The sequence below is a fragment of the Corythoichthys intestinalis genome, chromosome 5 (assembly GCF_030265065.1).
Source record: "Corythoichthys intestinalis isolate RoL2023-P3 chromosome 5, ASM3026506v1, whole genome shotgun sequence".
Lineage (NCBI taxonomy): Eukaryota > Metazoa > Chordata > Actinopteri > Syngnathiformes > Syngnathidae > Corythoichthys > Corythoichthys intestinalis.
Genome location: NC_080399.1, coordinates 8,991,514 through 9,004,119, shown reverse-complemented (window position 1 = coordinate 9,004,119; position 12,606 = coordinate 8,991,514). Strand labels below are relative to the sequence as shown.

At 38.5% G+C, this 12,606-nt stretch overlaps 1 protein-coding gene across 3 annotated transcripts in view; it reads left to right on the top strand.

The window, feature by feature from the left end:
* The window catches only part of map1ab (microtubule-associated protein 1Ab), a 93,009-nt gene that overhangs the window by 64,410 nt on the left and 15,993 nt on the right, over positions 1-12,606 (top strand). For all 3 annotated transcript variants that reach the window (XM_057835772.1, XM_057835771.1, XM_057835773.1), the window contains 2 exons: positions 7,794-7,876; positions 11,104-11,241. In XM_057835772.1, coding sequence (XP_057691755.1) covers positions 7,794-7,876; positions 11,104-11,241 — 221 coding nt within the window. The remainder of the gene's footprint in view (positions 1-7,793; positions 7,877-11,103; positions 11,242-12,606) is intronic.

Genomic DNA, 12,606 nt, shown 5'->3' with positions numbered 1-12,606 from the left:
TCAAGTAAAGCATTAGGTCAGTAAGTTTCTTTGAGAATCTTGAAGTCTGCAGCAGGATAGTTTAAATCTCTAAATATTAAAAAAAAAAAAAAAAAACATTCACTTAACACTTTTATTAAAGTCCCTATACCTGATTTTTTTTTGTGGAATAAGATAAAATATGTATTTTGTATTTTTGAGTTTGGACAGGAAAATAATAAGTCCCAATTTGTGTGAGCCTGAGGGAAAAATAGTACAAAAAGTGTGCACAAAAATATACCCAAAAAAATAGAGAAAGAAAATATAATACTGTATATTAATTCCAAATATCGATACTTTTGCTTGGAGATCGATACCTAAAACTCAACGCGCTGGATCGAAATATCGATATTTTGGTATCAATCCGCCCATCCCTATCACATACTAAAAAAGCAGTAAAGATGCTACCCAAAAAAAAGTGTCCGTCTGTCTGCTGGGTTAAGGCCGGTTGGGATGTAGGGGGATGCCATTTTTCATTTCGCGTACCCTAACAAGAATTAGTTGTTGCGCCCCTGATAATAGCGAAGACGGCTTGCCGCTGACGTCCGTGATTTCTTTTAATTTTCCATCCGGCTTCACACGGCTTCCTCTCAGGTCAGGCGAGACTAGGAATTCTGCTAACTGATTAGCTCCCTGAGCTCAAATAACATTTGTCGTTAGCATTTGTTAAGCTAGCGTAGTGATGAACTTCATTAGCCTAATTAGCTCACTTCAATTGAGTTGGATTTAATGCAATTTCCAAGATGGATGAATGGATGGATGTTACAAGGGCAGCGTCCAGGAGTGTTTTGTTGATTGAACAGGGAAAAGTGTGGGTGCAGAAACAAAAAACTGACAGCCAGACTTAATCCTCTCATTCCTTGCCAAGAAGTAGTACAATCTATTCTTTATTACTCCGCCCCCTCACAATATTGATATGTGGAACGCTTCATCTAGAGCAGTCTTTTTTTAAACAGCGCTCTCATTTAGTGAGTTCACGTGGATATTTATATTAAGCGGGTCAGCAGAGGAAAATGAACAGTAGCATAGATTTCTTTAGAACCGATGGACTTGGCGAGAGTGAACGTTTAAAGATCTTGGTTCAACAATTAGAATTAGAATCAAGTTTAAAATTTAACATGATTTCTTTGAATTTGCATTAATTTTCAAAGTGTGCTTTTCTTGTTGTCCTTGCGGTTGCAATCCTATTGGCAGAGTACCGAAGAGCGGAGCAAAATGCACTGCGGTTTGTTTTGGAAGAAAACAACAGACGCGATGCGGGAATTCTGCTTTCTACAGCATCAGTATGTAAACATAATGCAACAGCAGTATGGCCCGGCGTTGTTCGAGTTTGTGTAACGTAAAAACAATTCGACCAAATGGCAGATAAAACATACTTTGCTTAGAGGTGCAGCTGTAATGTGGTAAAAGGACACCATAAAGGGGTTAATGTCCGATCGCTTTCTGTCACTGCGTACTTTTTTTGTGGTGAGCGATGTGGAGAAGGATGAGAGTTTTTATGTTTCACACTTGCTACTCTTGTGTCCCATACAACACACGGCCCCAAAAGACAGCGCCTTACTGAATAGAAAGCAACGGAACATACAGTGGGGCAAATAAGTATTTAGTCAACCACTTGAAAATATTAGAGGCCTGTACTTGTCAACATGGGTAAACCTCAACCATGAGAGACAGAATGTGAAAAAAAAAAACAGAAAATCACATTGTTTGATTTTCAAAGAATTTATTTGCAAATCATGGTGGGAAATAAGTATTTGGTCAATACCAAAAGTTCATCTCAATACGTTGTTATGTAGCCTTTGTTGGCAATAACGGAGGCCAAACGTTTTCTGTAACTCTTCACAAGCTTTTCACACACTGTTGCTGGTATTTTGGCCCATTCCTCCATGCAGATCTCCTCTAGAGCAGTGATGTTTTGGGGCTGTCGTTGGGCAACACGGACTTTCAACTCCCTCCTCACCCGTGGCGTCAAAATAATAACAAGAACGGGGAGCAAAAATCCCAGAACCACAGGGGGTGACCTAGTGAATGACCTACAGAGAGCTGGGACCACAGTAACAAAGGCTACTATCAGTAACACAATGCGCCGCCAGGGACTCAAATCCTGCACTGCCAGACGTGTCCCCCTTCTGAAGAAAGTACATGTCCAGGCCCGTCTGCGGTTCGCTAGAGAGCATTTGGATGATCCAGAAGAGGACTGGGAGAATGTGGTATGGTCAGATGAAACCAAAATAAAACTTTTTGGTAGAAACACTGGTTCTCGTGTTTGGAGGAAAAAGAATACTGAAATGCATCATACCCACTGTGAAGCATGGGGGTGGCTTTGCTTTGGGGCTGTTTTTGGACCAGGACGACTGATCTGTGTAAAGGAAAGAATGAATGGGGCCGTGTATCGAGAGATTTTGAGTGAAAATCTCCTTCCATCAGCAAGGGCATTGAAGATGAGACGTGGCTGGGTCTTTCAGCATGACAATGATCCCAAACACACAGCCAGGGCAACAAAGGAGTGGCTTCGTAAGAAGCATTTGAAGATCCTGGAGTGGCCTAGCCAGTCTCCAGATCTCAACCCCATAGAAAATCTGTGGAGGGAGTTGAAAGTCCGTGTTGCCCAACGACAGCCCCAAAACATCATTGCTTTAGAGGAGATCTGCATGGAGGAATGGGCCAAAATACCAGCAACAGTGTGTGAAAAGCTTGTGAAGAGTTACAGAAAACGTTCGGCCTCCGTTAGAGCCAACAAAGGGTACATAACAAAGTACTGAGATAAACTTTTGGTATTGACGAAATACTTATTTTCCACCATTATTTGCAAATAAATTATTTAAAAATCAAACTGTGATTTTCTGTTTTTTTTTCCCCACACATTCTGTCTCTCATGGTTGAGGTTTAACCATGATGACAATCACAAGCCTCTCTAATATTTTAAAGTGGGAGAACTTGCACAATTAGTGGTTGACTAAATACTTATTTGCCCTACTGTAACAACAGTCACTACCACTCTCAGTCATGGTTCCCACCACTACCCATGAACCATTGAGAGCATAACACATATGAAATAACAGTCGCTACTAGAAGTGGGAATCTTGGGGCAACTAGCGATTCGATTACGATTCAGAGGCTACGATTTGATTATAAATCCATTATTGCTTTAAACTACATTCAATTAATTTAATGTTGTGAATCAACCGTTAAAGTTGTTAAATTGCTCCCATTATTGCATTAGTTCCCTTCTGTCTTCTTTCGACATGTGAACGTTTTAAAACTGTTTCATCATTTAACGATGGATTCGAGTCAAGATTTTGCCGATTTAGGAGTATTTTAGATAAAAAATTAATTAGGTTCGCTTGAAAGGTTCGCTACAACAGCCTTCCATAGAAGTCTACTGCTTTAAGGCTACGTCTACACTAGGACGGATAATGGCCTTAAACGTGTAATTACAGTGTATCACAAACGTGAGTAAACCCCTTGTATTTCTGCAGATATTTAATTATATCTTTTCATGTGACAACACTGACAAAATAACACTTTGACTCAATGAAAAGTAGTCTGTGTGCAGCTTAGATAATAGTTATTTTCCCCTCAGAATGACTCAAAATATAGCCATTTAAATCTACACATCTGGCAACAAAAGTGAGTACACCCCTTAGAAACTACGTACATCCCTAAATGTCCAAAGTACTGCTTGTCATTTTGCCCCCCAAATGTCATGTGACTCGTTAACAGGAGTGCTGTTGAAGAGGTGGGGGGGTCAGCCTGTTAGTGCTCCTGACCCTCCGTGACCCTGCACTCTACATCAAATTGGTGTGCATGACTGTCACCCCAGGAGGAAGCCTCCTCTGAAGACGGTACACAAGAAAGCCCGCCTGTCTCATCAGACCATAGAACATGGTTCCAGTAATCCATGTGCTTTGTTGACATGTCTTCAGCAAACTGTTTGCGGGCTTTCTTGTTTACCGTCTTCAGAAGAGGCTTTCTTCTGGGGTGACAGCCATGCACACCAATTTGATGTAGAGTGCGGCAAGTATGTCATTTTGCATCTAGTGTTCTATACATGTGCTGCTAACACTGCTGAGTTTGTCATTTCGCATATAGTTCTTTATACATGTGATATCTACCTTAGCCTGATGTGGGCGTAGTTTGTAGCGGCTGTCGGCCGCAGTCAGGTATTATTGTTTTTTTTTAATCTAGCGAGCATTATGTTTACTATCGGTCCACTCCTCATTGCGTCCCGAAGACCGCGCTGACTGTGTTTTAGTTCCGCTTTACTTGGAATATTTTAATCATCGGAGTTTGGATGTTTGTGAATCGTTCTCGAATCTTCCACAGCCGAATCGCAAATGATCTAAGAAAGGGACATTTAACACACCTCTAGTCGCTACAGTATCAACACTAGAACTCCTGGTGGTTTTTTTGGCTATAAAGAAATACCAGAAAGGCGTCAAATGACCCCGATACCAAACTGACTACTGGGCTTTGTAAAACAAAAGACCACTCAAAGAAGCAATCAAGCAGGCCACCCCCCTACACACTCCTGTGGAATCGAAGCCTAGGTGTGAAGTGGGGGGGGGGGGGGGTTCACTCCGGATAGCTGTAATTAGCATCTTGAATATGAGAGAGACGGGTGGACTTCTTGGTGGGTCTTGCAAAGGAATTGGCTCTCTCATTGGGCGCAAAGAATGCGCAGAAGGAAAAATTTCTTGGGCAACAACCTCCAACACCTAGCCCCGGGAAAAGAGTGAAGTGTCATATGTCCCGCATAATAAATATTTAGTTTTTTATTACACCGTCCCTTGTACTGTAGGTAAACTGCAGCTTTTGGAAGATGTAAAAAGGTTGTCCACCCGATTGCCTGCCTGAGCAGTCCACTGTCCGACAAGCAACAACTGTTTTGTCCAACTAAACAAGCCTATTCGGAAAGGGGAGAGAATATGACCTCAAATGGTGTTCATTGCCTCAGACAACCATCCAATGGCACCTTTCTATCTCCATACAGTTTACACACACATACAGCATATTTGAGACATACTGTAAGTCTGACCACAGTGTGGTTCCATGCATGAAGTTTCATGTTGCATGCATGAAAAAAAAAAAAAGAAAACCTGACTCGTATGTTCCATTTGGTTTAAACAGAGGATAAAACTGGAAGAGTTGAAGGGACAAGTAAACATTTAAAAAGAAAAGTCACATCATTTCAGTAGTTTGGTCTATTTTAAGGTGGCTTTTTCACAACAACCTGTCTTCTGGGCTTGAAAGTGACAACAGGCCAGCTATAATGACACCAGTTAATATACAGCTTAAATTAATCCCTTAGTAATGTTCCAGAAAATTGGACATTTTTTTGTAAATCCAGTGGAGTACTCAAAGCCATGACGTATCATCACAGCACATTTAAATTTGTACTGCGACATTGCCATCACAAGAGGTGCATCTTTTGCCCAAAACACGGCACTGTTGCGGTCACGAACAAGGATTTTCTATGCTTATTTTTGGAGTTTCGCCTTAATTTTCCACACTAAATGGAGGCATACATAGACCAAACCCATCGAAGAACACTCCCAGACTGTGTACAATTTTGTCAAAATCCGCCTAGTCGTTTTGGAGTCCATTTAGAACGAACACGCACCCAGAGAAATTTCTGTTTACAAATAAGTACAGATATAGATTTGTAAACCACAGGTGTGAAACCTCAGATCTGACCTGCCACATTATTTTGAGTGGCCTACAAAGTAATCTGTGCACATCAGTATGTTGTTTTTTGAAATATACATTTTTTTTTTAATTTCATTTTTTCCCCCAAAATTTTTTTACCTCCGCCAGTAGGTGTTTGTATACTGTATATGTGTACAAGGCAACACAAAAACGAATAAAAGGACGATTAAACTTGCAGGATATGTTTGCATATATGAAACTTGTGTACTTTTAGGAGTCATGAGGTCAAAGGTCACAAAGGTCAGAGAAGGAATTTTCCAATTACTTGATCAAATGTTATCCTATTTCACTTATAGGTTGGATGATATGATGAGAAGAGAAAGGGTCAAAGCTCACAGAGATTTTTTTTCCCTCGTGATTTCGACGCCGGAGTCTTGTCCGCCATTTTGTCTCCAGTAATAATTTTTTATTGTTGTTGTTGCATAAACATTACCTTATTGTACCCCACGGTACCTTATTTTTTTTACTTAATATGACGTATTATGTTCTCACGAAACATGAAGTTGTTCTGCTTTCCAGACAGCAAACAAGGCAATTGTACTTTTTTTCAACTTTTGACTTCCTTCACTTTTGACAATTTGTATAGCTGTACCACACATATGTACACTTATGTTCAAAACGACAAACATTTTAACAATGAAACACTTGACACAAAAAAATTGGTTTTTAAACGTCAATCCAGTCTGATCAATATGTAAATTTAGTCAATTAAATTAGCCTAATTTGCCTAACAAAAGTCCCCTAGCTTAAACAACACCATCAAGTCTGATCAATATGTCAATTTAGTAAATTAGCCTAGTTTACCATACAAAAGTCCGCTAGCTTAAAGGCTTTTAATGCTAACGTATTTACAATTCTCATAGCAAATCGCTTACAAATAACTCTGCAAACTGTACCTGTAAACTGAATTACAAATGCATACACAAGCATATATTAGCTGAAACAACTTACATCCTTATGTGGGCCAAACCAGAGAGCACCTATCCTTTATCCATGTCAGACGTCTGAGTCTGCTTCTCAGTCATATAAGGGGACAGTCCAGCCAGACCCAACGTTGCCACCAAAGGGGAGTGTATCCTCCATCATTAAACAAAATACAATACTTTTGGACTTTTTAGATGGTTATTTTGGGGTACTTAAAGGGTTAATTCCGACTTACGCAAAAATTGGGGTTACCTCGCCAGCGTAGGAACGGAACTCGTTCGTAACCTGGGGACTACCTGTAGATAGAAAATCATTTTATTTACAATAATCATGTTTTTAAAATTAAAAAATCAAAAACTAAAAAATATGAGAATGTCTGCTATTAAGAGGTGTAACAAATGGAATTTGGACAATTCTTAGGTCAACAATATCTCCAATCAAAATAGTCGATTAGAAGAATACTGGAAGACATCTGGCAGAATTATTTAGCAGCTCTCTTGCACTGAAACATGATAATTCAATGGCTGTGAATGAGTTAAACTATTAGCAGCGAAATACCAACTGCACATGATTAGATAACATATAAACAGTGTACAGACTATTGAGAGCAGTGATGGTCGTAAAAAAGAAAAAAAAAAAAAAAAAGATGATTAGCTCGATGAGCTGATGATCTCGGTCATAATTTTAGACCTTCCTAATTATAGGATCCCATCTGTGCTGACACAAAAGGGATTTGGATGCTTTGCCCATTGGGCCAAATGACTTCTGGAATTGTCTCTTTGTTTGTAATGTCTGTTGATACTCATAGAAAGTGTTTGAAGTCCTTGAGTGAGTAGACTGCAAATGACACATTCGGATTACCCAACAGAGCACAGTGGCCTAATTCCAATTTGTATTATTCTGCTGTTGATGCACACAAGTAAAGTACTTGTTTATAGTATAAATAGATAGAAACTGTCAAAAGTGACTTTTTAATTGGTAGGTAGCCTGTCAAGTGTGTAATAGTTCTATCGCAGATGTCAGCTTGGATATTCTCCAGGTCACACGTGACCCTAACGAGGGAAAAGCACTATAGAAAATCAATAGGTGGATGGATTTGCAATGGATCCCTGTAACAGACCTTGTTTAATATTTATGTGCAGGTCAAAGGACTCTCCACCATAGAAGTGATGTCCTAGAGACGGTGGTGCTTGTCAACCCTTCGAAAGAAACCGTTGTAGCAGAGGTAAATCTCATTCCAATATGGCCAGGGTATTAACTTTCATGTTTTGAGTGCAGTCCTCCGTCAGCTGCTTGTTTGAACCTTACTTTGTAACCCTAACCTTAATCTTAATTTGAAACCCTAACTCTAGTTTTAAACCCTATTTTGTAACCCCAACCTTAGTATGAAGCCCTGCTTTGAAACCAAAACTTGAGTTTAAAACCTTACATTGAAACTAGGGCTGCCAAAATTATCGCGTTAACGGGCGGCAATTAATTTTTAAAATTAATCACATTAAAATATTTGACGCAATTAACGCACATGCCCCGCTCAAACAGATTAAAATGACAGTACAGTAAAATGTCCGCTTGTTACTTGTTTTTTGGTGTTTGGCGCCCTCTGCTGGCGTTTGGGTCCAACTGATTTTATGGGTTAGTACCATGAGTGAGCATGGTGTAATTATTGTAGGGCTGTCAAACGATTAAAATTTTTAATCGAGTTAATTACAGCTTAAAAATTAATTAATCGCAATTCAAACCATCTATAAAATATGACATATTTTTCTGTAAATTATTGATGGAATGGAAATATAAGACACAAGACGGATATATACATTCGACATACGACACATAAGTACTGTATTTTTTTTTTTATTATAACAATATATCAACAAGATGGCATTAATATTATTAACATTCTCTTAAAGCGATCCATGGATAGAAAGACTTGCAGTTCTTAAAAGATAAATATTAGTACAGGTTATAGAATTTTTTTATATTAAAACACCTTTTAACGTTTTATTAAAATTTGTAAAATTTTCAATCAAAAAATAAACTTGTCGCTCACTATTGTTGATGTCAATAATTACACCATGCTCACTCATGGTACTAACCCACGAAATCAGTTGGATCCAAACGCCAGCAGAGGGCGCCAAACACCAAAAAACAAGTAACAAGCGGACATTTCACTGTACTGTCATTTTAGTCTGTTTGAGCGGGGCAATTGCGTCAAATATTTTAACGTGATTAATTTTCAAAAATTAATTACTGCCCGTTAACGCGATAATTTTGACAGCCCTAAATTATTGACATCAACAATGGCGAGCGACAAGTTTATTTTTTGATTGAAAATTTTACAAATTTTAATAAAACGAAAACATTGAGGGGTTTTACTATAAAAATTTCTACAACTTGTACTAACATTTATCTTTTAAGAACCACAAGTCTTTCTATCCATGGATCGCTTTCAGAGAATGTTCATAATGTGAATGCCATCTTGTTGATTTGTTATAATAAACAAATACAGTACTTATGTATGTTGAATGTATATATCAGTCTTGTGTCTTATCTTTCCATTCTAACAATAATTTACAGAAAAATATGGCATATTTTATAGATGGTTTGAATTGCGATTAATTAATTTTAAAGCTGTAATTCACTCGATTAAAAATTTTAATCATTTGACAGCCCTAATTGGAACCCTAACCCTTGTATCAAACCACAATTTGAAACCTTACCTCCAGTTTGATACTCGATTTTAGAACTGTAACCCTAGTTTGAAACCATAACTGTAGTTTTAAACCCTACCTTGTAACCAAAACTCTAGTTTAAAGCCATAGTATGATCTAAAGGTGATCGATAATATCGGTTACCAATAATTATCGGCCGATAATCGACGAAGCGCCTCAACCCCTCCTGACAGCATATTTGTGCAATTAAGCATTTACTGTACTTTGTGTTATTAATATTCATTAATTTACATGTGGATCAGTGGTTCTTTACCTGGGTTCAATCGAACCCCATGGGTTCGGTGAGTAAATCTAAGTGGTTCGGCGAAGGTTAAAACATACAGGGCTCTATTTTCATACACTGACTAAAGGCAAAATGTCATTTAGATGTTTTGGACTGATTTGCTGCCATTTTACAAGCTTACCGTAATTCAATTTCTTTCAACTGCTAGCCCTCTATCTAATGGGCGGAGAAACTAGTTTGCTCAGTGGAAGGTTTACTCATACTTGGTACGAGGTGGTAAACAAACAAACAAACAAACAAACATTTGCGTCACATTTTACACTATGAAACTAGTATGTGATGCAAAAATGCAACACTAGAATGTAGACATAAAAACAAACAAAAAAATCTTTTCCAACGTGAAATCAACAGCAAAAGGCACAATGATTTGTAGTATATTTGAAGTAATTTGAATGGAAATTCACTCAGATATTAGCTTGCTATAGCTTTGCTACATCAGTGAACTTGAAAATAATTTCTTTATTATTTAGTTCCGAAGGGTTCGGTAAATGCGCTTGTGAAACTTGTGGGGTTCAGTACCTTTAGCAAGGTTAAGAACCACTGGTTTAGACGTTTGAATTTACTACTTGTTCACATTTGATGTGGAAAAAGTAGCAATAAATTCTATATTTGCATAGTAACATTTGCTCTTGTGTATAATTTAAAATAGTATATTTTGATAGAATTATCGGCTCGACATTATCGGTTATTGGCTGGAAGGAGGAGGTAATTATCTGTTATCGGTATTGGTTGAAAAATGCATTATCGTGCATCACTGGTTTGATCCTTACATTGAACCATAACCCAGGTTTGAAACCCTAATTTGGAATACTACAATACACTAGTTTGAACTCCCAATTTGGAATACTACACTCATATGAAAGCCTAATTTGCAGCCCTAACCGTAGTTTGAAGCTACTCTTTGGAACCCTGACTCGAGTTTTAAACATTACCCTGAAATCCTAACCCTAGTATGAAATCTTAATTTGAACTGGTAACACTTGTTTGAAACCCTACTTTGGGACCCTAACCATAGTTTTATACCGTACCTTGTAACGCTAACCCTAATATGAAACACTAACTCTAGTTTAAAAACCTAATTTGAAACCCTAAATCTAATTTTAAAATATACTTGGGTTGAAACCCAAATTTGAAACCTTATCTCTATTTTTAAACCATACCAAGAGACCCTAATCCCAACCCTAATTTGAAACCTTAACTGTAATTTGAAATTCTGCTTTGGAACCCTAACGCTAGTTTGAAACATTAATTCAAAACCTTATCTCTCATTCTCAACCCCACCTTGTAACCCTAATACCACTCTGAAAACCTACCTTGAGTTTTAAAGCCTTTGTAACTGAACACGAAACCCTAATTTAAAACCCTGACCCTAATTTTTAATGCTTTTTAAAATCTTTCAATGAAACTGTTTATCCTAATGGTGGTCTGTATGTGTTCCAGATCCAATCGCTCATCACAGACTCGGCAGGGCACAAGCTTCTAGTTTTGAGTGGTCCAAGCTCGGATCACGGTGGCCTCCTTCTTCAAACAGGGGTTTTCACCTACGAGACCTTTGCTAGTATATTTGCTGATCCTGGGGTGAGTCTTATTTCTCCAGTTCTACATGTTCTACACCAACTCTCGTTATCCTTCCATTAGCTCATTGGCACTGAAGGATGAGCGTTCACAGCCAGTCCTTCCAGTTGAAATGAAATGGATTTCTACTGAGAGAAACCCAACCAAATATATAACTGACATGACTTGAAATTGACAGGAGTAATAAAAAAATAAAAAAATAAATTACCATAAATTACTCATGAAGATCACAAATCAAAACTTAAAGGGATCCTCTGTTTTTAAGACAAGTAATTCTTAAAAGATAAAAGTTAGTATGAGTTATAATAATTTGATATTAAAACCCCTCTTAATGTTTTTGTTTTAATAAAGTTTGTAAAATTATTTTAAGTGATAGGTCGCCATTCTTGTTACGTCGCAGTGCGTGACGTCACTGGTCTGGTTGCCGAAATTCCAGCGTGTCACTCGTTAGCTTTCCCAACATGTCGTCAGTTCTACCCTTCCTATTTGAACCACATCTGAAAAGGGAAGAGCAGGACAGCACTGTCGGTCGTTCACAAGACGAGCTTCAGGGAAAAATGCGTGCAGCAAATACCTGATAAGACAAAAGTTGGGCAAAACTGGTGATGCGAGGGAGTCCTGTTGGGAAGTCCGGTTGGGAGCGAGAGTGTATTCTGTCCGGTTTTATTAGCAGATATTCAAGTAAGCATATTGTGTTTTCAAACTTATCCCAATATAATTATGTTATGATTGTTAGCATCCAGAGCTGTCGTGTGCTTTACATACAGTACAGACCAAAGAGCACACCTTGTGTAATCTATGTCTTGTACATTGTAACGCGTGGTAGCTAGGATACGTGTATAAAAGTACTAAAAAGGGGCGAAGCTTCCACTTATGCACATTTATTCACAAAAAAATATTTCCACCTTGACCACCCTTCACTCGGGAGCTCAGCAGTACGCAAACACGCGTTCCCTGACGAACTCCCAACATTGCTGTAAGGTCCACGTCAGAGTCACTGTCGTCACTGTAGCGTGCCATAGTCCTTTAATTTTTTAGTATGATTTGGGGAAAACGCCCACGAAGAATAGTCAACAAAAAAGATAGCCATAGTAATCGAAATCCGCGTTTTTTACTCACTCGAAGATCCAGGAATTAGACCGATATCATGGCAATGTCGCAGCCGCGATCAGGCCGTCGATTCCACAAAATAGACTGATCCGAAAAGCCTCTGTGGGACCGACAAATAAAAAAAATGGACAGATCCGAAACCAATATTGCAGACGCGGTGGGACCGTCGGATCCAGAAAATAGACGGATCCCTTACTTGACTGAGGATCCAGGAAAATGTTCGGGTGCTAGTTGTAACGCGTGGTGGGTAGGACAAGT